The following is a 27,059-nucleotide window of genomic DNA, read 5'->3' on the forward strand; positions in this document are numbered from 1 at the left end:
TTTGTAAAAGAATACATGAAAGAGAAAAAAAAAAAAAGAAATCTGATGACACATCTGGCAGAGTTTGAGGGGCACCAGTATCATTGTATCACAGAAGTTGCCCTTTTTATACAAAATGTATTGCTGTCCAAATAAGCAGAAGTAATTAACTTCATTTTCCTGTTCAAGTCAGCAGGCAACTGATTCAGTGTATTAAGTGAAATCACTGTTTCAAAATCAAAACCACACCCCTTGTGCTATGTCAGCGACAGCAGCCTGTGCTGCTCCCTGCTCTGTTTCCCTTCCACAGATCTTTTCCCTCTACCTCCTTCTCATTAACTGCACCTTCTCTGAGCTGACACAGGTGACACCACACAACCTCGCCATCAAACACCACATAGATTTCTGCTGATCTGCAATAAAACAACCCACACTTCCTTGTTAGCCTGCCTTGGTGTACTTGAAATTAAAAATACAAAATCACACACACAAATTTTATGCAACTATATATGCACACATACAGAGTATGGTTGTACTTGCCATATTAAAAAAGCAGTTTTCATGAATTGCTTGTATTTGTAGTCAGCAGAGCCCTTGAATAGGAACTACCTGTGTATTTACACACTGTACAGCAAAGATAGTAGCATGACAGGGGCCTCCATATGACCATAATATAAATACTAACAGGGTACATTATATGGAATTGATTGGCAATTACATTCAACTACTGAGTAAAAATATTTGGGGGGGGGTTGGGTTTTTTTAATTAGAATAAGCAATTACATGATTGTACGAAAGAAAAAGTCTAAGTTGAGACATGTCCTGTGTAATATTCTGCTCCCCCTGAGCATACTGGTATAACTTGTAAGAGAAACTGACTGTAAATAAACCTGCATGGGTAAAGGAGAACTGGTCCAAACTGGCAACTAAAGCATGAAACAAACAGGAACTTATCTCTTCAGAGATTTAAATACACTCATTAGGGACTCAAATAATAATAAACATAATAATACAGCATCTAGTTTCATCTGGCCCAGGGAGAAAACATAGCAGCATTATCAAAAAGTCTATTCTTGTTTATTCCTGACCTGGCAGAAGCCAGGAATTACAGAAAACCTCAAGGGACAGACTGCTTTCATGGGATGCCCAGGCTGATTCTGAGGCCAAAGAGGTTAAGCACTTAGGATAAACTTTGGATAAGCAGCACAACTTCTGTATGCTTACATGTCCTAACTGAAAATCCTGAACTTCAAGGTTTTATATTACCACCTCTCAGAAAAGGAAGCAGGAAAAAAAAAAAAGAGAGAGAGAGAAGGAAAAAAAAAAGAAAAATGAAAGAGGTCAAAGGATACAGAGATCATACATGCAAACTGACAAAACTATGCAACAGAAATGGTGAACTATGCACTACCAGCTACAGAAAAGCACTGCATGTTATAGTAACCAGTTTACAACATCACAAAGAGCCAGTAAAAGCAGTGCACTTTATAAACATTATCACACAAGTCATGATTTTGCTATGATGATATAAGCTGTTTTCTCAACAACGATAGATGAACAGAACTCTGAACATGCAGGAACACCCTCTTTAAAAATAAACCTCTCAGCCATTGCCAGGTTGTCACAACAGGAACATGCACATTATTGGAGCAGCAACCACAGAATCAAACTTGAATTCAAAAAGTGTATTAAACTGGTAAGCTTGTCTCACTACTGATAAAGTTAATACACTGAAAAATTAATTAATTGCCTTCTGTTTTCATCAGCAAAACTCACTGTTGAAACTACCATGTATATTCCTAGCACTGAAACTGTGTACTTAACTCTATGTGGAGGGAAAAATTGAGTAAGAAAGAATGAAATTATATTTGCAAGGTCACAAGACCAGTACTATGTTCTTTCTGGTTTGGGCACATTTTCACAGTTTAGGTATTAAAGCAATTGCGTCTAATGGATTTAAATCCACTAATTAACAAGGTAATGTGAGTACTCCAGGTATTTTAGAAAATATACTAATTCCTGACTACTTTTTGCTCTTAAACAAACCTATTCAATTCTCTTTAACTTCAAATTTAAGCTTTGAATGTAATCTTCCTGCTTGGGTAACACTTGGCATTGCCTTGTGGACAACTTGTGTAAGCAAAGCTCTCATCATGTGCTGCCCAAGGTATCCCCCCAAAAATCAGACCTGTACCTCTCTAAGGAGGTGTACAGGGATCTTCTCACAGCAAAAGGAGTTGAGTTGCAGAGGTGTCTGTGAAGACATAGTGTGGACTTTACAAAAGCAGCTATTGTTCATAAAGGCATTTCAGAAGACAAAAAAAAAAAAGCAAGCATGGGTAAATACATATCTATAACCTGGTAACTTGCAAGGAGTTAGTCTTATGAGAGGAGACTGAATGATAAAAAAAAAAGTTCATTCTGTTCCATGAGAAAAGTAACTGTCAATTCCAATCTCATGAGAACATCATAGGAAAGAAGACATAATTATACTGAACATGGACTAAACTAAATAGCATGAGGTTGATTTTCAAAAGGATCAAATTTTTCTTAAGAGTTCTGCAAACAGATGTCATGATTTTTCCTAAGGTTGTAGAACTCCTAAAAATTATAACCACTTCAGGAGAAATTATTTGTGTTTTTCGTGAGTTGGTGTTTTGGTTTCTGAGGGGTTTGGAACTGGGTGTTTGTTTTTTTTATTTTGTTCGAGGTTTTTCTGCTGAGGGTTTTTTGGGTTTGCCTTTTTTCCCACCTTGCTTTTCTTTTGTTTGTTATGCTTCTTTTTTAAATCAAACTACATATATAATGTAAATGCAGCCTGATAGATACTAACCTCTTTTCAAAGTCTGGTCCAGGAATAATGGAAAAGAGAAAAAAAAAAGGGGGGGGGGGGGGGCAACAAAACTAACTCACATGTTAGTAGAATTACACACAGCATTTATAAAAAATTCTCTGACCTTAAATACATCTTTACCTAACATGAAAATTTCTCTGGTCATGTAATATACCTATAGAAGCAGGGAAATATGAATAGCTTATAAACAATCCTAATGTATAACAACAAGTAAATTCTGCTTTCACTGCAAATGTATCCCCTTAATTTTAATACAGAGCATAAATGAAGGCAGATTTTGATGTTAAATGTAATGGATATAATAAATACACCATTCTAAAATCTCCCAAACACAAATACAAAGGAATGGAAAAGCTGCCTTTTTAAAGAAAATGTGTAGAGAAGAAATAAGCAGACATTAAACCCTAAGTTGTAAAGGTATAATTTCAAAAAGACAATAAAATCTACCTCCTCCACTATGTCAATGACCAAAAAAGTTAATATGCCGAATGCTGACATTCCATCTTCCCTTCCCTCTGCTTCAGTTTTGAAGCGCTAACTTTGAACACCTTGACATTTGCCTCTCTGCCTTTGATTTAACATTAACAGAAGAATACTCAGTACTCTTAAAAGAGATAAAAGTGTCTTTAAAAATCTCAAATATGTAGTAATTCTTGCACTTATTTCTTTGCAGCTGAGCAGAGCCATTTACATAGTCCACTAAACACTGTTTAGTAAACATGACAAGAGTGCTTCTATCTTACTGCCCTTGTAAAACCAAGGCAGGGGTTCTGTTTTTAGTGCACACTCTGGTTCAGCGTTAATCCTGTTTTATGTTGTTCACACCTGCTGCTGACTAGCAGCCTGCTGATGGGTTGTGGTTTGTGCTGCTCCGAGACAATCCTCACCAGCTCCAACAAAAAACTAATCACTAAAGTGGAAACAAAACCCCAACTGCTGCACAAAGACTGTAAAAGGGAAGACCTGACATTCCTGCTTCATTTTCCTTACTCCACTACTCCCGACTATTAAAAATTTAAAATTGGGTTTTAAGTGCATATGTTTTTATTTAGTCCTCATGCTTAGCTTTTCTACGTCTTCTCCAGATAGCAAATATTAGAGATAAATATCATGGATACAACCTTTATAAATATGTGCCGTGCAACTCACCTTTTCCTTTGTGCCTAATAAAATAATAGGTTTTGCTCTAACAAAAGTACTAAATGTTGATAATGCATCCTGTTGTGAACAGTTAAGAGAAACAGGCTTTTGCAGATATAAAAAAAAAACTTCCTTCAGCATATTTCCACATGAAATTCAAAAGGCTACTGTTGTAGAAATCAGCTTCTGTTTTTTAATCACAACACTATTCTACACACTTAAACACTAAAAAAAAAAAAAGGCCATTAAGTCAGATCTTCCTTCCATTGATCCCAGCAGTAAAACACACCTATGGCTTCATTTGTATAGAAGATTGAATACTTTATCAGAGACAAAAATGTGATCTGTGATTAAAGGAATAGGTCTGAAATTACACAGTGCTCACAGCCAGGGAGAATAAGAGACTCAAGGAAAGGAAATCCAATGAAAATAGAAACCTTTTGTTTGGTGAACACATTGATGCAAAATGCGCATTGAGATCAGGGACAGAAATCACATGCATATTTACCAACTCAGAGACTCAGATGTAGGCACTGTTACCTATATAACAAAGTTTGCACTGGAAAAGTCTCTAAAATGGAGGGCAGGACAAAGTACTTTCACACCTACTTTAAGGTACTCCTCATATGACTAGAATAAACATAACCTAGCATCAGAATATTTGGAGAGTGAACTCTGTCTCCTTTATCCTGTTAAGCCATCTTGGCCTACTTCTTTCTACAAAGAGAAAAATGTTTTCTGTCCAAGAGCCAAGTTCCTATATCTCTTAAACAGTATATGAACCTTTCATAAATAAAATGTTGGTTGGAGGCCAGTCAAGGCAATTCTCCATCTATTAAAATTTATTTTGCATCTCATCGGCAAAGACACGCTGAGTGACCATCCTTTGTGACTTCTGAATTCTGCATAGGAACACCAAGGTGTTTCTGCATATATGTAGGAAGGTAATATGCATCAAGCAGACATATGTATTCCATGTTACAGCTTTACATCCAAAATTCATCACCAGGAACAAACCAAGATCAATTAATCTTCACCTAAATTCAGCATTTCGACCTCTCTTGAAATTCAGACGTAAAACCAAGAAAAAAAGAGTTCAGTCTCACTTTGTCTTACCATCTCCATCAGAAGGATTTCTACCTCCTCTTTAGGCAACACAAGGCTGAAGATATGGGCATAATGCCAACACTGCTTTTAAGCTCACAGAGAAAATATTATGGGGTAATCTTACTATTTCCTGGTCACACTCCCTTAGGCAACTCTATACTAGTGCAAATGTCACATCCTGGCAGTGAGTCCTTGGACATAGGCTCCATTTCTTCATTGATTTATTTTAAAATACTACCAAATCATTCATTTTTTTTAAATCAATTAAAGAGACTGATCCAAAACCTGCTAAAATGAATGGCATTCTTTCCATTTAGTTTTGAATCAGTCCACTACCAGTGGAAGCAAAAGATTTCTTAAGACAGATGCAAGGGCTTGGCAGCAGGCTGTCCTTCTTAGCTTGGCAAATCTCTGCTAACTTACCTAACAATGGTACAACCCCCCCCCCATTAATTTTGTCAAACAGCTGCATCTGCAGTATTTGTGTTCCAGCATTACCTAATGTGCAAGTATCACACCTCTTTTTAAAATTAGAGGGAAGGAAAAAAAAAAGCAGGGGGTGGGGGAGACTCCCCACCCCAGTCATCCATCAAGTGTACATCCTGGCCTGCTCCTAAGAAATTTAATATATGCTAAAAAGATATAAAAAGACATAAAAAGCTTTCAGAAATAAAAGTGCTTCAGAAGCTAGATTTTAATATTGCCAAGTGGGTTTTTGCCAGATTATAAAGTTGACTTAAATGCCAGGATACTGCATTTCGGAAGCGGCAGCAGCTTACATATTGCCTCGTATTAGTGGCTGAAGTGTATTGCTGATTCCAAAGCTAGACTATCATCATCTGTGGGGGAGAGCAGATAAATAAATAAATAAAAATTGGCATTCCCTACCAACCTTGCTACCTGCTGCCTTGAAGCACTCTTTTCAAGTGCAGCCTCCACAGGAAAAAAAAAGTTAAGACCACTTTATTTTGATTATAGTGCTTTCCCCAGGCAGGAATTTTTATTTCAGTTAGAATCTTTAAACCATTACATTTTCAGTGATGCATTTTTATATTTACAGTTGACATCTTCATAGAAGAATGAAACCTTTGAGCAACAGCTCTAAAGCATGAAGGTTGCCTGCAGTAAGTACTTAAATTATTTTACACCCAAATGGAGCCTGTTGTTTTTAGCTAAAATTTAATAAACCTTAAATCAATGACCTTTCTTTTACTGAAAGCCTGCACTTTGGAAAACTAACTTTCCCAAGAAACGTATTTTGGTGAATAAATGCCAAACAAAGGGCTATTTAAATCTAAACATTTTCTCAATTTATAGCTTGTGAACATTTAGTTCCTAAATTCCCGACTGCTACCTAATGTATAGAACAGTGGTGCCTTGGTTTAATCACATATCATTGATTTCAGTGTGTCACAGTGATCTCATTGACAGTAATCAATAATAATCCAAAAATCAATCAAATATGTTCTTGCACTATCATTCATCAAATTTGAATATCTCAAAATTAATTGTAAGCATGTGAAAGAACCTAGAAATAAATTTTGAAAAGGTACAAAAATAAAAATCAGATAATAGTGCATCTGAGCATTTTTCATGCCTGCTGGGGTAAGTTAATGGTGAATCATACCTTCCCTTCCCAGCAAAGACTGAGATATATTCTTTTTCGAACATGAAAATACACAGCAACTGAAGGCAGAGGACACACTAGTAAATGATCAAGGATTATTTTATGAACAGCCGTGTTACATGCCGAATATCAAACGTGTTGCCAGCATATTACAAAACGCACAAGTATGTTACACTATGAAAAACTGCACGTTGTAAGTTAGCCACTGCACTTCACAGAGAAAGAAAGGATAGAATTACTGAATCTCTACCAAAAGCATGAATAGATGTAGCCACTTATCAAAAGAGCTGTTATTGTTGCTGAGGACTCCTCTCTAAACACATTCACCTGTAATTTTGTCAAGGTAATAAATCCTTCCATTCATTACAGCACACTCAAAAGCACCCAGCTATTTAATTTAAATGGAAAAACGGCCCAAAGTGTCTAAAACATTTACTTTTGCTAATGTAAAAGTGCTGGCATTTTACTTCATTCCTGATAAGCCAGTGCCAATGGATGTGATTATTCTTTTCTTATTCAAAGCATATCAGTAGTTCGAAAGCACTCTCAATCTTATCAGGTGTATGAACAGCACAGTTACTGAAAACAGTTTGTACTGCTCCTCTCTCTTTCTGCCAGGCTATCAGATAAACCCAACTAACTAACTGTATTTACACACAATCAAACATAAGCTGTGTCTTCAACACACTGTAGTCTGTTTCTGGCATGTTACAGGTTTTCTGCTTGACATTAGTTGTAACCAAAACAGCAGCAGTGAATTAGCTTAGAACAAAAATACAGTCACTCCATAGGACCTAACACAAAAGGGACACGGAGAGGAAAAAGAAAAAGAGAAACATTTTGTGAAGTAAGAATGATCACTTTCATCTCAGTATTTCATAGGTATTTATCTGGTGCTACTTGAAAAAGAGCATGGAAGCAGTAGGATTCAAATGCATTCGAAACAGACCTGACACAGGCCTTAAGAGTAGAAAAATAATTTCTTTTTTTGTTTATTTTATTCTCCTGTCCTCTAGGAACTGTCTCTGATTTGCAAGGGGTGAGAAAGTGAAAGAAAGAAAGGAAAATGGTTGCAGCGTCTGAAAGCATTTAAATGCCTTTACTGTTTTTGTCCGTAAGGAGACTGATTTTCACGATCCAACTTTTGTTTGGCACTAAAAGATCCCCACAAAAACAAACCAAAAAAACACTCTACCCCAAACAAGCCTCTCGGCAACTGTCCTTTTCATTCAGTGTCTCAGATACAGAATTTTCAGTGCTAACTACTGAGGAATAATACAAGATCAACTACTTCAGAAGGGCCACAGCTTTGAAGACTTTGCTTACTGCACAGACATAGGAAATAGGCACAGCATCTCCCCTCATTCTTCTCAGGATGACAGTATATTCTCAGAATAAGCGCAGCACTGCAAGAGTTAAACATTAACCTGGTTGTGCACTGGGCACTTTCAGCTAGCTAAATGAAAAGTTCTGGAACGCGGGGAGAAATCCTGAGTTTCAGCTCTTTGATTAATTACAGCCTTCTTTAGTAGCTGAAGCTCCAGCCCTTGAGTGGAGGCTCCTTCCCACCACCCCCTCCCACTGACAGCCTATCCCTGAGTACTTCTGATGGAGCAGCAAAGGCCAGGCACGTGCCACCACCTGAGCCCATCCTGTGCTTCTGCCTGGGCTCCCGGCACAGAACTAGCCATCCTCTAGATTTGTAGGAGAACAATGAGCTGAATTAAGCCAAGTGTGCAGCACTGGGTAATTCAGCCAATTGTTGTTTCTCTGTGACGCCACGGCCTGGTGATTGATGGGACAGGTGTCATTCATACGAATGTCAGCCACTGACAGTGGCTGCTCTGCTCTGTAAATATCACCCAGCACCAACTGGGCCCAAGCAGTTCCTGGGAGAAGAGCAATGGGGTGTCCCTGGATGTTACTCAGCTACTGGAAATCCGATTCTCACCCCTTTAACGCTCAGGGGAACAGTTGGTTGAAGACATGGCATTTCATGCCACTTCAAAACATCTCATCTGTCCCACCACTTAACGGCTGCTATGAGAACATTGCTAGGGAATTCTTCCGCTGACGGAAAAGTGCATATAATTCAGTAGAGGAAATCTTGCATTCACGGAGCATTAAACTACCACAGTGTGTGTGGGGGGGGAAATATCCACTTTTTGCTGTAAGAAATTTACCATTCTCCAGAGATAATTTTACTAGCAGTGCTTGTGCACTTGCTTTTGGAAACACGCTCTGAATCTGTTTTAGACGGCCCATGAGTTTTAGCCTTTTTTTTCTTAACTAGATCCTTTTTTGTTTTTTTTTTTTTTTCTTAAAAGTGAAAAATAATTGTGCAGAAGAAACCTCATAGATTTTCTGAAATTAATTCCTCTGAAAACTATCTTAGCGTTAATACTTGTCAATTGAGTATATCACAGTCCCCCTAAGCAATAAAATATCAACTTAAACATAAAAGGAGATTGGCATTCATCCTCCACAAAGATAGGACCAAATCCTGCAGCCAATTTGATGACAGAAAAAAATTTAAAAGTAAATAAAGAATACACAGAAAATTGCTTGATCCCTTGTTACATTTCCAATATATGGAGAACTATACAAACTGCCAGTAGCAGCGTGCTAAGAGCACATAAAGGAGTACGATTTCACCATTTTGTTAAGTATTGTTTTTATTAGATTTTCGTGTCTTGTATTTCTTTAAAAATATTCATATGAGATGGAAAAAAGTGTTTCTTTCAAAAACAGCTCTAGAAACAAACCCAGAAATAGGGGGAGAGAGGTGAAAGAGCAGCAATAACATGTACAAGAATGGTCTGAATAAAGCAAGTCACCTCCTCCTCACCCGTCCTGGCACCTTATGGGAAGGAATTTTGGAAATGCTTAGGAACAAGCTAGCACTACATTTTAGACATGACTTTTTCATCTCTACATCTACAGGACTTTAAATCGTTTCATGTCTAGCTGGCTTGGAGGGGGGAGCGCACGCACACAACTGGCTTATAATTTTTTAATTATTTTTACTTTTTAAAAAATTTTTATTTCCTTGTTTTTTGTTTGTTTATTTGGGGTTTTATTTCTGAGGACGTTCAAAACAAGAAACAGCAACTCCACATCATCTTCTCATTCTAACTTGCCAAAGCCATCAATCTCTGATCACACCTATTAGAATCTCACTGTAGCCCACACTACATTTTGCGACAGCTTGACCAGTTGTTTAAGGAAAGAGTGTGTGATGGAGCAAAGCTAAATCGACACATCTGTGATACTTCTGACACTCCTCAGCATGGCTAATATTAATTTGTTTTCTTTGGCTAGGTAAGTGCTGCCAAAACACATTACATATGGTATGTAGTTCCAATCAAAATGATGAAAAGAAGATGTGCAGGTTTTTTTTCCACTTACAGCAACATGAAAACACACAGAGGAGTAAAGAGACATCCACTCTAAGCTACAGAGTAATAACCTAAAAAACCTCAAATCACTTTATCTTAAAGTTTGGTTTCAGAGCAAAACTCTTTAAGAGAATCTTACACCCTCCCTATAAAGACAGTACTCAAAGATGCATAGAGTTTTACTCAGGGAAAGGGAATATAATTTTTAATGTATGATAAAAGGATATATTTGGACTATTCTCACATGCATAGGGGTAGCTAATTATATTTCAGCAGGTTATCATATAAATAAATGTGCACATTTCTGTACAAGGATACTATAAATGGCTCAATTAGACAGAGAACAAGGAACTTCTATTTCATACACCCTGATATAATAACTTACCACAGTACATGGCGATCCTTCTCCAATTTCATATTTAAAGTTCTGTGTTAGTGTCACAAAAAGTACGATTTTTTTGTTTTGTTTTGCCTCATAAATAATTTTTATCTAAATCCACAAATTTCATCAAGATTTCATACAAATTCAGGATGGTGACCCACGGTAAAAATCAGACATTCAGCGGTAAAGAAAAACAGCTAATGCTTGTCTTACACCATGTGAAAGTACCAATATTGCTCTAATTTTCATCAGGCTCTTAATAGATGTTTCTGCTAGCAAGTATAGGAAGCTGAAGTGAAAAAATTAATTTTATATCAATTTTAAAAGAAGTGGGAAACGATGCTCTGATTAAAAAGCTACGCTACTTAAAACAGGAAAATAATTGGAAATTAGACAAGATTCCCTTTAATGTAAACCTGCTATATTAAGGAATAGCAAAGAGAAAAGCCCCTCTTTGTTTGAAGAAAATAAGAATTAGTTGAAAAAACATTACAAGTGTTATGTAAACAAACCCAAGAGATTTAGAGCTTCTGCAACATATCAAATACATAAATTGTTTCAGAAGACGTACATGTCAAAAGGCAGCGATCTACCATTTCTAGAAAAGTTACACTCCAAAGTGCTACTGAAAAGGCAATACCAAGTCATTTAAAATATAATTACGGAATGCTATCTAAATAGCAGTATACAATTCAGTTTCATATTTTTCTTTAATGTTTCACAGTATTTTTACTTCTTGACAAAAAAACCATAACAAAATCAAAAAACCAAAATCCCCACAACTACAGGACTTTTGGAGAGGACTAGGGACCATTACAATTGAATGTGTACTTTATATTTTTGCCTGAGGACATCATGATGTATATTAACAACCATATGTAGGAGTCATCCCCCCCCTAAAATAATTATATTCTTTAGGTGTAAATACAGCCAAGAACACATGTAGCTTAAAAAATATTTCTCCACTTGACAGCCAAAACTTACAGGAATATGAATAAATATTATTATATTCATTTACTTAGAATAAGAAAATCTTTTAAAAAAAAATACAGCATCTTTTAAAAGCAAAACTGTGAGTACAATACAAAAATTGCTAGAGTAGATGGAGAATCTGGTATAAAATCAGGTGCAAACACTTTACATTGCTGACCAGCTCCCTTCTCATGGATAAAAAAAAAAAAAACACACAAAACCACATAAAAGCAGCTGGATTTTGACAAGCAACTGCATAGAGGGAAGTTATACAGTTCTGCATATATATACTTACTGTATACATGTCTGTGTGCGTACACACAACAATAGACGTGCACTGCCAAAACTGCATAAGGAATACACTATATACCTGTAACACACACACAGGCATAGATAGAAACGAATTTGAACACAAAACTTGCTGTGTATAGACAGAGGATTTCACATAAAATGCAAACATATAAAACAAAAGCACATACATACGTGCTGCTACAGATATGACTGTGCACGTATGACTGCCTAACTCAAGCCTAAAAGACGATACACAAAATGTAAAAGAACACGTAATAAGTGGAATGTCAAGCTGCAGCGACTGTTGGTGTCATCCCTGCACCATGAAACATACATATAAGTATGATTGGAGACAGAGAGGCTAAATATTTCACTGTCAGTGCATGTTGAGAAATGCAATTCATTTCTCTCTCATGTGCTTTAGGACAATGACAATTTAATACAAGGCCAGTGGATGTAAAAGAGATAAAAACTGAACAAACTGGCCCGGCATAATCACAGATTTCCTCTAGAGAGCTCGATAGCGTGAGGCTCATATGCACTTGTAACGGATCAACATTTTATTGTTTCTTCCCTCCATGAATTTCCTGTGAAAAAGAATTCATAGCAAAGCTTATCTTACAGACAGAGGCTACTCTGGGCTTCAATAGGAGCAAGAATTTCTTCCATATTGTTTTTCCTACTTATCCTATGCTTTTCATTTATTCTAAGCAAAAAAATAATTATTTGATATACTTCCTTGAAAGGTTCAAATAAGCATTTTTTCATTCCTACTTACACTTTCACAGAGGTGCAAGCAACCTCCCTGTAGGTCAAGGGTCAGTCCTTTAAAAACTATTCTGCAAAATGAATAATCACATCACTTATTCATGAATAATTTATATTTTTATACCATAATTTTTCTATCTTAACTTTGCTCTGTAACATACAGAAATAGCAGCATAACATTTGGACTGACATATCTGTGAGAATAGACATATACTTTTTAGCTACTCTAAGCAAAGTAGGCTTCAAGTATTGTTAAATATTATCATAGACAAGTTACCTTCTCTATTTGATGAATAGCACCATGTATTTGAAATTAATTGCAAAAGTAGGGTTGGCTAATGAGGTGGCCCTTATCTTTTCTCAGCAGTGCAAGCACAAGTATTTTTCTGCTGGCTCAATATTTTTTAAATGCCCAAAGTGCTATTAACTAAGTTGAAATCTGATTAAAATATGAACTTCAAAATATTCACAACAGCTAATGCACTTACACACACACACAAAAAAAAAAGCTAAGGAAATTCTTATCTCTTTTCTTATCATTAAGCATGTGTTTTGAAAAATAATAATTAAATAAATTGTTCCCTACAGATTCTGCCAGTTGTTTTGCTTCCCATTAGCATCTTTGAAAACAGTTTGTTAAGACAATAGTTATTCTTTATTATGGAACTATGGGGATGATGCCCTTCTACCTGACTCAGTCTAAAAAGAAATTTGTGGGAAATGTTAAAGCTTAAGGACTATTAGAAAAGGACAGCGCGCTTTAGGAAAAAACAGGGGGAAAAGTACGGAAAAAATGATCAGCCATTCCAAAGAATTAACGGATATCCACAAGGGCTTTGCTAATAACACGGGTTAATTACCGCTGAAACGCACCAGGCTCAGTAAATAAAAGAGCACGACCATAAACACATTAAAATGAGCACCTACCACTAAAAAAGGGGCAAGCCCCAGTAAAGGAAAAGCTGCCAGACGGGCATTTCAGCACAAATCCTTTATACTTTCTGCAGGATTTAAAAACTTGCCAGCAGTCTATCAGAACTAAGAGAGCAAAGCTCTATGACCGAAAACAGGGAAGGAAGAAGGGACCAGGGCCTGCCTGCTGCCCAAGGGGAGAGCCCTGGAAGAGCCCAGGCAGGGTCTGGATGCTCACCCATGCTTGGGGGCTGGCTGCACCGTCCAGAGCCTTGTGCCACCTTACACACCGGGAACACATACAGAGGCCTAGAGCTTATGACTGGAATATTAGCTTGGGCTTTATTTCTTAGTAACAACTGTAAATAGCTATCTAATAAGACAAATGCATGAAGTTAAAGACCTTCAAAGCCTGGAGAAACCATGGAGTGGAATCGCGTCTGCTTCCCACTTCACAAAGAGAAGTGTTCTTCAGTCCACCCCTTTCCTCCCTTTCCATATGAAAGACACTTCTAAAAAATTCTTCAACAATCAGAAGCTACGTCAAAATATTTTAAAGAGTGAAACTGACACAAACTCTTTTAAGTTTAGCATATAATCACCCTGCACACACACAAACATACACGCATGTGAATCTACACACACACACTCATATTCATCCGTACACAAACATAACCCAGACAGACTCGCAGGGTAACTCCACACACCATTCCCACACCGCAACATGAGAACGGTTAGAAAAACATAAAATACGTACACCAACCATCACTGCACTGAAGTATTCACATGATGTGACACCTATGTCCACTTTTTAAATGTTACAGCCTTTCTACATAACCTTTGTTTCTTGTCAGCTGTGTATTCTATCGGTTGCATTCTAAGACGAAACTCTATGCACATGAACAGCTGAATTTGTTCCACATTTAAACGCAGTTGCACATTTTTAAATGGAGAAAGTAGGGAAACTGCTAAATGTTCAAATGAATGAAACACAGTGAGCCACAAAAGGTAAACATACATAATGCACAGCAGCTTTCTGGAGCTATAAATCTGCTCATTTTTTTATGTTTGGCATTCAGAAACCACGTTCAAATTTACTAAACTACTCCCGTTCTTTCCTCCCCCCCCTTTTTTGGAGTGTTTCAATTGCCTTTCCTTCTTCCAACAGCTGTGACAACTGTTAAAACAGTCAGTAAAATTAAGTCCGCTCTATAATCCTTTAGTCAACGTTACATTTTAATCAGAGGTTGAGGGAGATTTCCTGTTATGAACGCACTGATTCATTTAAAATTATTAAACTGACACATATGTCAAAATGAGCAGATATATTTATTGCATCTGTTAGGTCATTAACTATTAGTAATTATTAGTGCTATTGTTATTGCTGAAAGAGCAAAAATTCAAGACTGCAGCTGGCTTTAAGTTATTGCATTCTTTAACATGCTTTGCCTTAAAATCAAAGCATACCTAGTGATGGTCAGACAGATGTCTCTGCACTCTCAAAATGTTCGGACAATTTTTAGCTTGAATCCTCTCTACCCTCATCCATAACGCAAGAACTGCAGAAACTACAATACCTATTTCATATGTCCTTATGCTCACATATGCATATGCATGTTACAATATATGGTCAAATCACGATTACTATGGATATTATTAATGTGTAAAACTCTGGAGTTTATTAATTGAGACAGAGAAGCAGATATGTTTCTGAATGTTAGTTCTTTCCCTGTGTCCATTCAATCCCACACGCCTCAAGCCCTGCACTCACACAATATATTGGGAGTGTTTTAAGATGACTTTGAATTGAGCCAAAGAGGAAGAAAAAAATTAGTTCGAATCTTGCACCAGAGCCAAAAAGACATGTGCCCCGATTTCATTTAAATGCATCTACTCTAAGAGGCTTATCTAAACTAATCATTCAAATTAGCTGTAAGAAGGTAAATTCAAGAAAGCTCCTTTGGGGGGGCTGGAGGGGACAAAGCATCCAAAAAAAAAAAAAAATCACAAAAAAGCCCAACTAACACCCAACTTATCATCTCTTTCTATATTTTATAAAAAACGTGTCACTATGGGAAAAGCTGTAGAAACTGCATTCTTACATTTATGAAGCTATCTTACACTATACACAGTGCACTGATCTATAAACCATATCTGAAAGGGCACCCTCCTCTGTTTATTTTCTTTTATTTACCCCGGAACATTACAGTGGGTTTTCCCTGCGTCCCCTTCCCAAATTGTACTCCTGCGAGCCAGGCTGTTTGCTACTTCCCGTATTGTTTCACTAACGTGCAATCACCGCGATTCACTTTTCGTGCCTGGCTTAATTATCAACAGCCCTGCACTGTGCAGGCAGTAAGGACAGCTAGTGGGCATCTACCTATAGTACACTGTCACCTCCCGAGCAGCCTCTCCGTCGCTGCGTCCGGGGCGATGCTGGCGGCCAGCCGGGGCTTCTCCGCGGCGCTACTGTCCCTCTCGGCGTGACACCGGCACACAGCTACGTAACTGGCTCGACATAAAGAAAAATGAACCGGTGACAGCTCCCGTGATACCCTAACATTTAATCCCGGCTGCGGGGCTCAAATCAAGTTCAGGAGCCGCTCCTCAGCCCCGGTTCTGTTCGGGGCGCCGCGCTTTCCGCCGGAGTCACTCCGCCAGGTACCTAAGAAGTGCCAGCCAAGAACTGTGGCTCCTCAAAAAGTGTTCGTAGGGAAAAGCAGGAGCGGAGGGACGCGCCGCGCGGCGCGGACCCCGCCAAGTGCCACACGCCGCCCCCCCCGGCCGCCGAGGCCGCCGGTCCGGAGCGGCGCCCCCCGGCAGGGCGGTCACACCGCGCCGGCCGCAGCCACCGCGCCGGGGCCGCTCCCGGTGTGGCCCCAGCGCGGCGCGGGCTCCCTCCCGCCCGCCGCTCCGCCGGCGCTGCCCGGGGAGCCGCGCACCTGTCAGACGGCGAGCGCCGGGGCAGCGGCGGGGCCGGGCGCTCGCCCGCCGCCCGCACCGCTCCCGCCGGGCGCCTCCCGCCCGGCCCGCCCCGGCGCGCAGCGCCCCGGGCCGGCTCCCGCCCGCGGCCGCGGCGCAGCGTTACCTGCAGCGGCGTCTTAGGCGCCTGTCATGTTTTGGGGCAGGCGGCGTGCGGCGGTGGGGTGGGGGCGGGGAGCGGTACCTACTCTTCCTCGTAGTGCAGGGAGAGCGGCTCCGGCAGGCAAAGTTCTACCGAATCCATGTGCGCCCGGCGACCATCCTCCGTGCGCCCCCGCGGTGAAAAGCAAAGTTTCCGTGGCCGAGCGCCGCGCACTTGGCACGGGCGCGCTCCGGGCGCGGCGGCGGCGGCGGCGGCGGGCGGGGACCAAAAGCTCGCCCGCGCGCCTAATCAAGGACTTAAAGCCCCGCTCGGAGCTCATGAATATGCAGCAGGGCTGTACATATGCATCCCCCGGCCCGGGGGGACGGCCGATTGGTGGGGCGGCGGCCAATCAGGCGCCAGGGGCGCCGGGGCGGCCCGGCGCGCGGCCCGCGCGGCAGGTAGAGGGTGGGGACGGGGGAGCGGCCTGAGGCGGCGGCGGCCGCCGGGGCACAGCCCGCGGACGTGCCCGCGCCGCCGGACGGGGCGGCGGGGGCTGCCCGCGCTCTCTCCTTCCCTCCCTCCCTCCCTTCCTTCCTCCTCGCCTTCCCGCCCGGCCCCAACTTCGGCAGGTACCTTGGCAGGCTCCCGGTTAAGGATTGCGCGCAAAGGTAGAGGATTGAAGTTTGCGCCGCCGCCGCCGCCGGTCGCGGCGTTTCGCCGAGGCGGCAGCCGGGCTCGGCTCCCGGCGCGCTCTCCTGACCGCCGCTTCCCTAACCTTTGGAACTGCTCGGCGCCGGGGAAAAACAAATAATAATAACGCCAAGCGCAGCCTGCCGAAGCCTCTGGGTAACTCAACTTTTCATTGTCGTGCGAGTTGCTTTTGGGGGAAAAGGGAGGGGGGGGCGAGCTGGAATTTGATTATGTATATGTAATGTGATATATAAAAACATAAAAATTATATAATTAAGTATTTTAAAATTTTAAGCCTCCTTTTCTACTTAGCTAAAAAAAAAATTAAAAAAGACATTCCTAACAAAACGAGCACTCAAATCCATTCCTTAACATCATGGGTGAAACTGGGAGCGAATACAGCTATGTATATTCCTATACAGATTATAGCTGCATCGTAACATATATATATATATATTATATATACACCCTGTGCGAATATTTGGATGTTTAGATGTGTGTATTTAGATATAAGAAAGAGAAATAAAAGCTCCAGAACTGATCAATTTCCTCTGTAAGTGTGCAGGGATTAGAGTGGACTAACTCAGCCTGCCTCATTTTAATGAGATAAGGGCTGCACTGCCGTAGCTCTGCATTAGTAAATCTGGGAGGGTGCCTAGACCTCTACAGTGTTTGGGGGTTTAGGTTTTTTGTAAAGCAAGTTTTGCTGAACTGAAAGGGCATTAAACACACAGCCCTGTAGGCACGCCTGCATAAACATCACCGAGCCTGGTTCCAGCAAACCACCGCTTAGAGCCAGCTCAGAGTTGTTCTCTGTCACATGAAAGGTCCCTGATTAAACTTGTTCCAACACAGTGACCATACTCAAATTTAGAGGCACTGTTTGCACTGAAACATACTCACATAACTCCGTGTTGAAAGAATCAGTAATGAGTTAGGAATGCATTTTTTCTCTCAAAACCTACTACCTTTACTTAAAATTACAACTAAGATACCATACTTATTTTCCAGGTTCAAAGTGTTTCTGCCCCTACCAGCAAAAACAGACACAGGCTTTTTCTAGCCAGAAAAAAAACCCAGAACGACACTGGAAAGACAATAATTTCTTAGAATGCAGCTCTACTCTTACAAAATCTTTGTGACTGGAGCCCTAACACGATGCAAATGGCAGTCTTTTAGATCAAAACAAATCAGTGCACACCCTCAAAATGCAGTAATACCATTCGCAAATGGAAACACAAATGCCCTCTCCAAATCTGTTTCACAGCAACAGAACAAAGTTCCAAAATATATAGGTTCAATAGACACGTTTGTGTATGTCCACAGCAGAGAGATTCCAGTGCTATGTATTTAACCTTATGCGAAGACTAGGCCTGCTTCCTACAAACATGGTATAAATACATTTAAGTTTAGGAATTGGAACCACCACAGCAAAACTACAGCTCAGACTACTGTATAAAAGCAGGTAGTAAAAGCTTAATTACCAGTAGCATTATGCTGTCTATATTGTTAAATGTGAACTCTGTAATCAAGATGTAGATTCGCTTGTGAGCACTGGATTAAAAAGCTCTGAAATGTTGAGTAAAATTTAAGTGCTCTGTAGAAACATCAGGGACAAAAAAAAAATCTGTTTTTAAGAAATTTTTAAATGAGAGGTACTAATGCACAGTACTGTATTAGAATATCTTCTTTAAGTAACAATTTGATAAACAGATTTTGGGATCAAATCAGAACTTCAATATGAAGTCTTTATGTATAGTTATCTATATGACTATATGAACTCAAAATACAGTTCCTACAAACTGATTTACATGTGCACATGAGCAAAACACAAAAATGCAAATAGATTGTTTGTACTGAGTATTTCTCCATTTATAGATTTATACCCAAAATGGCTCTTTTTCAATATTTTTTATTCCAATATTTTTATTCCAAAATGCTTTCAAATCTTTGCATGTGTATGTGTTCTCTTATATAAAAATCACCCATAAAGAACCCCTATACATGTGTAATTTGATGTGGTCACTTTTCTGTATTAAGTTCCCTGGAATACACCCTCCTTAAAATATGACAGCTATTCCATTTTGAAACTTACCAAAGGACAGGTTATTCCTTTCTACTTTTGTTCATTATCTCCTAAGATTTTATATTCAGGTTCTGAAACATGGCCTCTCCTTCTGTCCTGATCTGTCTTCCTTTAAGCCTTCCTTTTCATGTTCACATGGCTTCCACTACCTTGTTAGCTTGTCATCTCCTGCCCCCCCTTCACACTCCCAAATAATATGTTTTTCCTCTCCCCCTGTGAGCCATCACTACTTTTCTATCAACCATCTTTCATTCAAGCAAGCAGCTCTCTTCCCTGCCAGTGCTGCTTCTTGGAGAACCAGAAATACTGTGCTGTACTTTGCATGTTGATAAACAAAGCAGTTGGCTTCTTCCCCCGGGGACTGAAAGTGTCACCTCCACCAGACTGGGGCCTGGAATTCCAACTACATTCTTGAACTTGGGTTTCACAGTTACCGATTAGTTTGGGGAAGGGGAAAAGAAAAAAAGGTAAAGAGATTACAGCAGCAAGTAAACTGGGACTAAGTGTACCTTCATTTTCTCAAGCTGTTCTGTTGAAATAAATAAAAATAGTACTATGGGGGGGAGGGAAAAGCTCAAGCCAGATATCAGTTTACTGAATTTTATCAGGGAATACAGAATAAGAACATGCATGCAAACACACATCTGCACTAACTTATCAAACTGTACAGTGCAAAATCTTACCACAAGGAGTCTATACAAAACAGTGGTAATGGAATGAGAGAGGGGAAGGAAAAAATTGTCAGGAGTGTCTGTACCAGTCAAGGGGCATTACTGAGCAGCACCTACATTTCCATATCTCTCTGTGCATGTAATTTTTCATGTGTGCCAAACAGTACATCTTTAAGCTTCTTCACATTTAAATACCATAGACATTTCAAGGCATCTGAACAACCAGATTCTTAAAGCACAACTACCTCAAGGCAACTGAAGAAGTAAGATTCAGTGGCACTTCGCAGAAGCCACACAGTGCATTGTGTCAAATGTGTATTTACCAAAAGGAGCAACAAGCTCAAGCCATCAGGGAAAGAGCAAGATTATGAAAGTGTGTTAGCTGCTGAGAATTTATTTGGGAATAAGTATACTATTAACTTTAGACAGAAATTTGCAATACAACATGGAACCTTATTCGAAGTCTAGCTGGAAAATACCTTATTGTTAAGAGTGTGAAATAAATACCCAAGTGTCATCAAATATGTGATTTTTCTCTTTATTCACAATCACTACTTAAAGAAACATAACTCAGATGTAATCTCACTCTGTGCTACAGTGAGATTAATATTAGAACAATATTGTCACTGTCTACTCGTCTTTTGTGTTTCTCACTGGAAGGCACTTGGTGCACCGCTGGATATACTGCTAATGAGTTAAAAAACCTAACACTTCTAAAGTTCCAGATTTTGCTCACCTGTTTGTACACAGTTGGACAACTGTACCAAGTTATTACTTTAAAGCCATCTGCTATATTTAGCATTAATTACTCCTTGTTTTGATCTTAGGGAAAAAAGCTCACACAACACAATATCTGAATGCTCCTTAGAACTTACCCACAGTGCGTTCACAAATACACAGAGCAAGGCTTTTAGCTTTTGCTACTACACTCAGTTCCAGCATACAAAAAAATGTCTCTGTGAAATAACAGCAACTGCCTTACCATGTTACTGAACTACGTTCAATTTATCTAGTCTCAAACAAATACTCCATATTTTCTCCTTGTTTTATTTTCAAGGGCATGGGTATGGGTATTTAGATGACTGCCTTCACTGGTACAGAATAGAAATGGTTCACATTGCTATAAATGAATATTATTCTCTTGACGAAACACCTTTTCCAAAGCCTCTGACAAAAAGAAAGGGAAAAAAAATCTCAGAAAGAAAAAGAAAGCCACACGCACACTGCCTGTCACCCACCAAAAAAGGTCTCCTCCCTAAAGATAATGCAGGCACACACTTCAATATGGATATCTCACTATTACCCCAAGCTCTTTTTTTAGTGGAAGTTTCTTTAGAGAAACTGAAGTGCATTACTGTCTCAGACAGCCAAGGATAAGATGACTGAGGGAATTCAGTTGCTCTGTTTAATTAATACAGGATTATTTCACTTTCATTTTGTGAAGCTAATAATATGACTGGTGGAATGTCAGTAAAAATTAAATCATAAACTAGTGCAGTACCAAAGGGAAAACTTACTTTAGTTATGGAGTATTCCCAGCAGAAATCTTGAAAATCTTATACATATTTACACTGATAAAATACCACATGTACTTCATGGGATACTGCAAGCTTTCTACAATCCTTGTGGCATGTATTTACAGAGCAAGAGTTAACATTTTGAGATTATACATTAATAAATGAGTTGCAGTTATATTGTTTCTTGAATGTTAAGCACCACATACTAAACGCAGGAACACGTTCAAGGTCAATGTCCTATTTTAGACCTTTTCAGTAGCTGTGATATTATGATAATCACACTTAAAATATTCCTATAGAAAGGGTAAATTAGTCCTTTTCACTAGAAGGATTATTATGATAAACAACAAATCTGAAAGAGAACAAATTCAGATTTCTTTTTTTGTTTGTTGTTTTGGGGTTTTTTTCAGCAATGCAATAAATTGCTGTCTATCCCTAACTGTGATGGCTTTTCTACCTAGGAATTAAAAAGAAAAAAACAAACCAAAGTTCACTTTATTCTGCATTTATATTACCTTTTGGTTTTGTTTTTTTTTTTTTTTTGGAGGCCTCATCTATGTAAAAATACTTTCCTTAAAATGTGTTTATGCTTTCTGTAAGAAAGAAAACATTCCAGTTGACATACCATTCTATCACCAATACTGCAGTGAAATGTAATATCCCACTAAACCAGAAGGGAAAGAACAAAACTTAGCATCAGCAGCTATTCCTAAGCAAGATTAGGGGTTTAGCTCCATCTAATTGAGGGATGAGATGTGTCCCTCAATGGGTCTCTTCCCACTCCCCCACCAGCCCTTCTACCTGACTGCAAGCTCAAAGTTCTAAAAATAGAAGAAGATGGAGCGTAAATATTTCCCCAGTGAAAGCACCAATAATCTTTACTGTGAGCTGACATGAATTGCTTGTTACACTGCCCTAGGATATCATGGCTTGAAGCGAGAGCGCAGACACGCACAGAGCCACCAACCACTCTCAAAGCTTTGGTAACGTCTATTTGTGCATGTCCATGTCGCAGAGGCTCCTACGACATCTGACGTGGAGCTGGTACACCTGCTGTACAAAACAAGGCATTCTCCAGCCTGCCTTCCCCCCACCCCTGACCACCCCAGCCCATCTTCCATCACTCTTCTTCCTTTTTCTCCCCCTGCTCCCCCTTCACTCCCTTCACTCTGGCATTTTTATTATTAATGTTATTGCTATTATTACTGTCCAAGCATAAGCTGATCCACAGGGGAGCCTGTGTAATTTAACCCCTCAAGCACTAAATTCCTTCACATGTGCCAAAGACACAGGTTTGTTGTTGCCTCCAGCAATATCCCAGGAAGACGAGTGATGGCGGTGTCATATCATCACACAGCGACTTAATCTATTGCGACACCCAGGGAACGGGTAACTGAAGAGATTTACAGAACATGCTCTCTGCCTGAATACAAAATGTTATTGCCTTTACCCACAAACTCAAGTCACATGAAACAAATTTTGCCCTCTTACGGCTCACTGTTTCCATGACTCTGCTTTATCCAATCCACCCCCGTGTTACTTGTCCCCCTGTACATCTAGCTATACGATACTTTTTTTCAACATTTTTGTTCTCCCTCCTTTGTTCTTCTCATGTTCTCTGATTAACAAACAGCCAGATCATGTTGAACTGCCAAGGAACATAGCCTTGGAAATCTTTTATCCATACACTAGATGACTGGAACCATCACTTACATCAGGGTTATCTCTACATTCTGTCTTTATGTTGTCTGACATCTAATGCATGTCTTTTAAAACAATAGATTAAAGAGGCTGCACTTTTTAAAGGTGCAAGGAACACTAAATTCAACTCTCACAGTTGAGTAAATAACACTACAATAAATACCGACATCAGAAAAGCATCTATTTTAAGTCCTGAAAACCAGAAAAGGGACTTTCCACATGGGTGTCCTGTCATCCATAACTATTAGGGAAGAATTCAATATAATAAAGAAGTATATAACTGTTCTCTCCAAGATCAAGGTGAGATTCTCTATCTTCTAACATTTCCCTAACCTAGGAAGCAAGAATTTTGCACAGAATTAATATTGGAGAAAAATGAGACTAGTAAAACATCCTGAGCTCAGGATAACCTGACTGTGCTGGTGAATCAGAGCTTTCACCATGGGAAATTAACTGCTCTGAAACTAGGGGAAGAAACCAGTAACAAAGGCTGAGTTCAAATGCTCAAGGGTAAACAAATCCTTCCTCACCAAAAGGTATTAGCTACCCTTAACTCAACTCTAGACATCCAGATCCAAAACAGGTAAAGACTTCCATGAAGGCCACTGAAATCTGCCCGTGTAGTAACAGATTTCTAATTTTTCTTTCTGTATACATGCCTTCTTTTAAATGCCTATATCAGCTGACTGACTGAGCCCTTAATAATGTAAAGTTTGTTTAGAGGCATAATTAGACTCCAGGTCAAATGATTTCTTGGGCACACACTTGTGTGCACAGGAGGACATTAAGAACCTCTCGTACTTTTCCCCAACCATTAATATGAAGAGACTTAAAATAAAGGTTTTCACGGATATACAGCTCTCAAATGGTAACTGTATGGTTCCAGCAGTTCAAAAGAAAAGTGGAGCTCACCACACATTGCTCTTTTCCCAGGTCCTTCAGCTCCATTCCCCTGAAAGTCAAAGACCTGATGTCCTAAAGGAAGCCTTTACAGAAGGTATCAGATGCTGAGATGCTGTTCACTGCTGTATTCATTTCCCCTTAGCAGTGGGTAGAAGGTTTAGAATACCCATCAAGAATATGTCAGTATACACCAACGCAAGTGCAACAATCCTGCTATCTCTAGTAGACTTGTACTCTAACATTTAATGGAATCAAACTGACATTGTTAATACAATACATAAGAATCACATATTAACAAAAATGTCTGTGTTACATTATTACAATTAAAACATTTTTTCTGGTTGTATTAGTACATATGATCAAATGACAGCATAAAATCCTAATTACATCCTTCTGCAGCTGAAGCCTTCTATTATCAACTATGTTTCTGTCCTATAGCAGCTTCACTCCTATTGACCAGACAGTTAGTCCTATTCAATTATTCTATCTCAAATCACTAGATTTAGCTCCATGTGTAATGGTTAAGGTGTAAACATTACACCTTACACATTACACACTCTTTCAGCCTAATTAATTTACTTGCAAATTTGAATTTATATTTTAATTTCTTTTTTAAGAAACATGAAAATCTAAGTCTTCAGATTAGATGGGATTTTTTTCCTCCCACCAGCTCTGTCTCCATTTCAGGTGTTACATCTCCAGAAATTTAGCTTAACTTGTCTACAGTATAAATGTCTGTCTTTCACGGACAAAAAAACGAAAAGTGAGAATTACAATTATTTGATTCAAGTATCCTGAATAAAGCAATAAAATATCAGTATGACTTTTAAGTAGATCTAGTCAATATTTCCCTGCTAAAGCACTCACTCAAGGTGTGAATTGATCCAGAAAGTACATCCTTTAGACTTGCTGCACTTTTGACACTTGTATCACAAACAATTTGGTTCAATTACTGTAGATGTATGTGTTTCTCTCCATGTGTCTGTATGTGTGCACCTGTACCTACACAAACCACAAGTAAATGTCTTATATTATAGTCTCTTGGTTATATTCATATTTTTACACACAAAAAATAAGTGGCAAAAAAGTAAGCTGAACCAACACAGGTACACAGAAGTGAATGTCTCCGTATTTCATTCTAGTTTGTAGCCACCTTATTAATTTTGTCCCTCCAAAGTCCTCACTTCTCTGCTTACAGAGCTTCCACGTGACGCGATTTGAAAGCACACCAAGTTACAGGTGTGTTACATGCCACACTCACCTGAAAGCTAGATTTTACACTCCTTTCTCAAACAAATGCACATTAACTTGAGTAGCACAGCCCTGCAATACTTTAGCATTGCAGAACAGATTCGTCATTACCCACAATGCTTTAACATTGCATAACAGATTCCTGGTTACCTAATTCCTGAAAGCACATCCATTTTTGTGCATCTAGGAAATAGATCTAATACTAGCACCATGATACAGTCTGTTTACTGACCAGGTAACTCAGAACACGGTTACAACTTATCTGAGCATGAGTTCAAAGAGTACTACCCAATGAAATACTGATTTCCGAGGGAACACCCTTGCTGTTACCTGCCTTGAACCCATCCAGGAGTACGTCCAAAGCAGCTGAAGTTTATAAGCACGAGGATTATGTCCAGGAGCTGTTATAATAAGAAAATCTAAAGCAATTTCTGCATGCAACCATTACAATGTGACTGCTAAAAGAAAGAGAAGAATTTCTCTATTATTGTCAAGGAAACAATAGGCTTTAAAAAATTGGAAAGGCTTTTAGAAATAAAATATCAAAAGGAAAAGTTGTGACTCAGTCTTCCTACTGATCCATTTACCCCAACTTCAGATTTTCTGCTCCCAAGGTATTAACATAAACTTCGCCAGCTTTATTAAAGACCATATCTGTATTCCTTAGCACTGTTTGCATTTGGTACACATATTTTCAGAATGCTAACGGTCTTTTATTCAATAATGAATTTGGCAGAAAAACAAGAATCAGCTCTCTTTAAATGTTATTTTTCTAAATAAATTCTCTAAACCTGATTGAGTTAGATCCTTGAATCATGCTTTGGAAGATGCAACTCAGAGTTTTTGAATAAAGTGAAGCACTTAAGCAAATCAGACTTTTATTCTTCATCCACTGAGAAGCCTGAGATTTAAGATGAAAGAGCTGGGCTGCCTTTCTCTCTCCTTATCCTGCAAGGTCCCTTCATTTTCCCTGTTTTCCCAGTAGATTTACTTGTAAATCTGGTGACAGCCACATTTGAAGTCCTGAGGTCTGACTCCTGACCTCAGTTATGTTAGCCCTTCCCTGCAGAAGAACTACCCCTTGGATCACTGACTTGCTATTATTCTATGGTTAATAGACCTGAGCTGTGCAATATTTTTTTATCTGGCTACAGTCCTATCTCTAAATTCTCTATTTTGAATGAATACCGATTTTGTGACATGAAGTCTGCTATATAATGAAATGCAAACAATGAAAAGGCTAAATCAGTTTACAAAAAATCTATTTGTCAAACAGTGTGGAGATGCTCCCAATTTAGTCTGGGCAGTGCATGCAGCTCTTGATAAGGGAGTTAAAACCAAGCCGTTCCACTGCATAAAAATAAAAGCATCTGCAAGAGAGAGACATTTTCTTTGGGAGAATCTTCCCTAGATCCTGTAGCTAATTATTTAAAAATATTTTAAAATAAAAAATAAACACACACACACACATACACCCCCTTGGATTCTGCAGGAATTTTCCAACAGCCAGGAGCACTGTTATAGGAGGTAACAGCGAACGCCTCCCCAGCGCAGTCCCCTTATGTCACATTTGCATTTCTATTCAGCTACATTGCCTGACAATGAAGCAAATGGGTCTGCCTTATCTGTACAATTCCGGACAACAGAGATTTCTAAGCCATACAAAGGAACGAGCTTAACATTCAGCACTCAACACCTCCCGGTGTCCCCCCCCCTCCCCGCCCCCAGCCCTGGGGGGATGGC

At 39.3% G+C, this 27,059-nt stretch overlaps 1 protein-coding gene across 36 annotated transcripts in view; it reads right to left on the bottom strand.

Moving 5' to 3' along the window:
• The window catches only part of ESRRG (estrogen related receptor gamma), a 379,094-nt gene that overhangs the window by 147,075 nt on the left and 204,960 nt on the right, over window positions 1-27,059 (bottom strand). Inside the window, exons 1-2 of one of the 36 annotated variants that reach the window (XM_051782971.1) lie at window positions 16,601-17,098; window positions 15,811-15,938 (exon numbers count right to left, since the gene is read on the bottom strand). The exons of 30 other annotated variants lie outside the window; for them this stretch is intronic. Coding sequence is in view for 1 of the 6 variants with exons in the window: in XM_051782944.1 (XP_051638904.1) it covers window positions 16,601-16,656 (56 nt within the window). In the remaining 5 variants the exon portion in view is untranslated. Of the gene's footprint in view, window positions 1-11,754; window positions 11,774-12,528; window positions 12,590-15,810; window positions 15,939-16,596; window positions 17,100-17,130; window positions 17,260-27,059 lie in introns of those variants that run through there. 5 more of the 36 variants (XM_051782961.1, XM_051782974.1, XM_051782944.1 and 2 more) reach the window with 5 other exon arrangements.

The sequence above is a fragment of the Manacus candei genome, unplaced genomic scaffold (genome assembly GCF_025592945.1).
Source record: "Manacus candei isolate 608988 ecotype Guabito, Panama unplaced genomic scaffold, ASM2559294v1 h1tg000017l, whole genome shotgun sequence".
NCBI classification, from domain to species: domain Eukaryota; kingdom Metazoa; phylum Chordata; class Aves; order Passeriformes; family Pipridae; genus Manacus; species Manacus candei.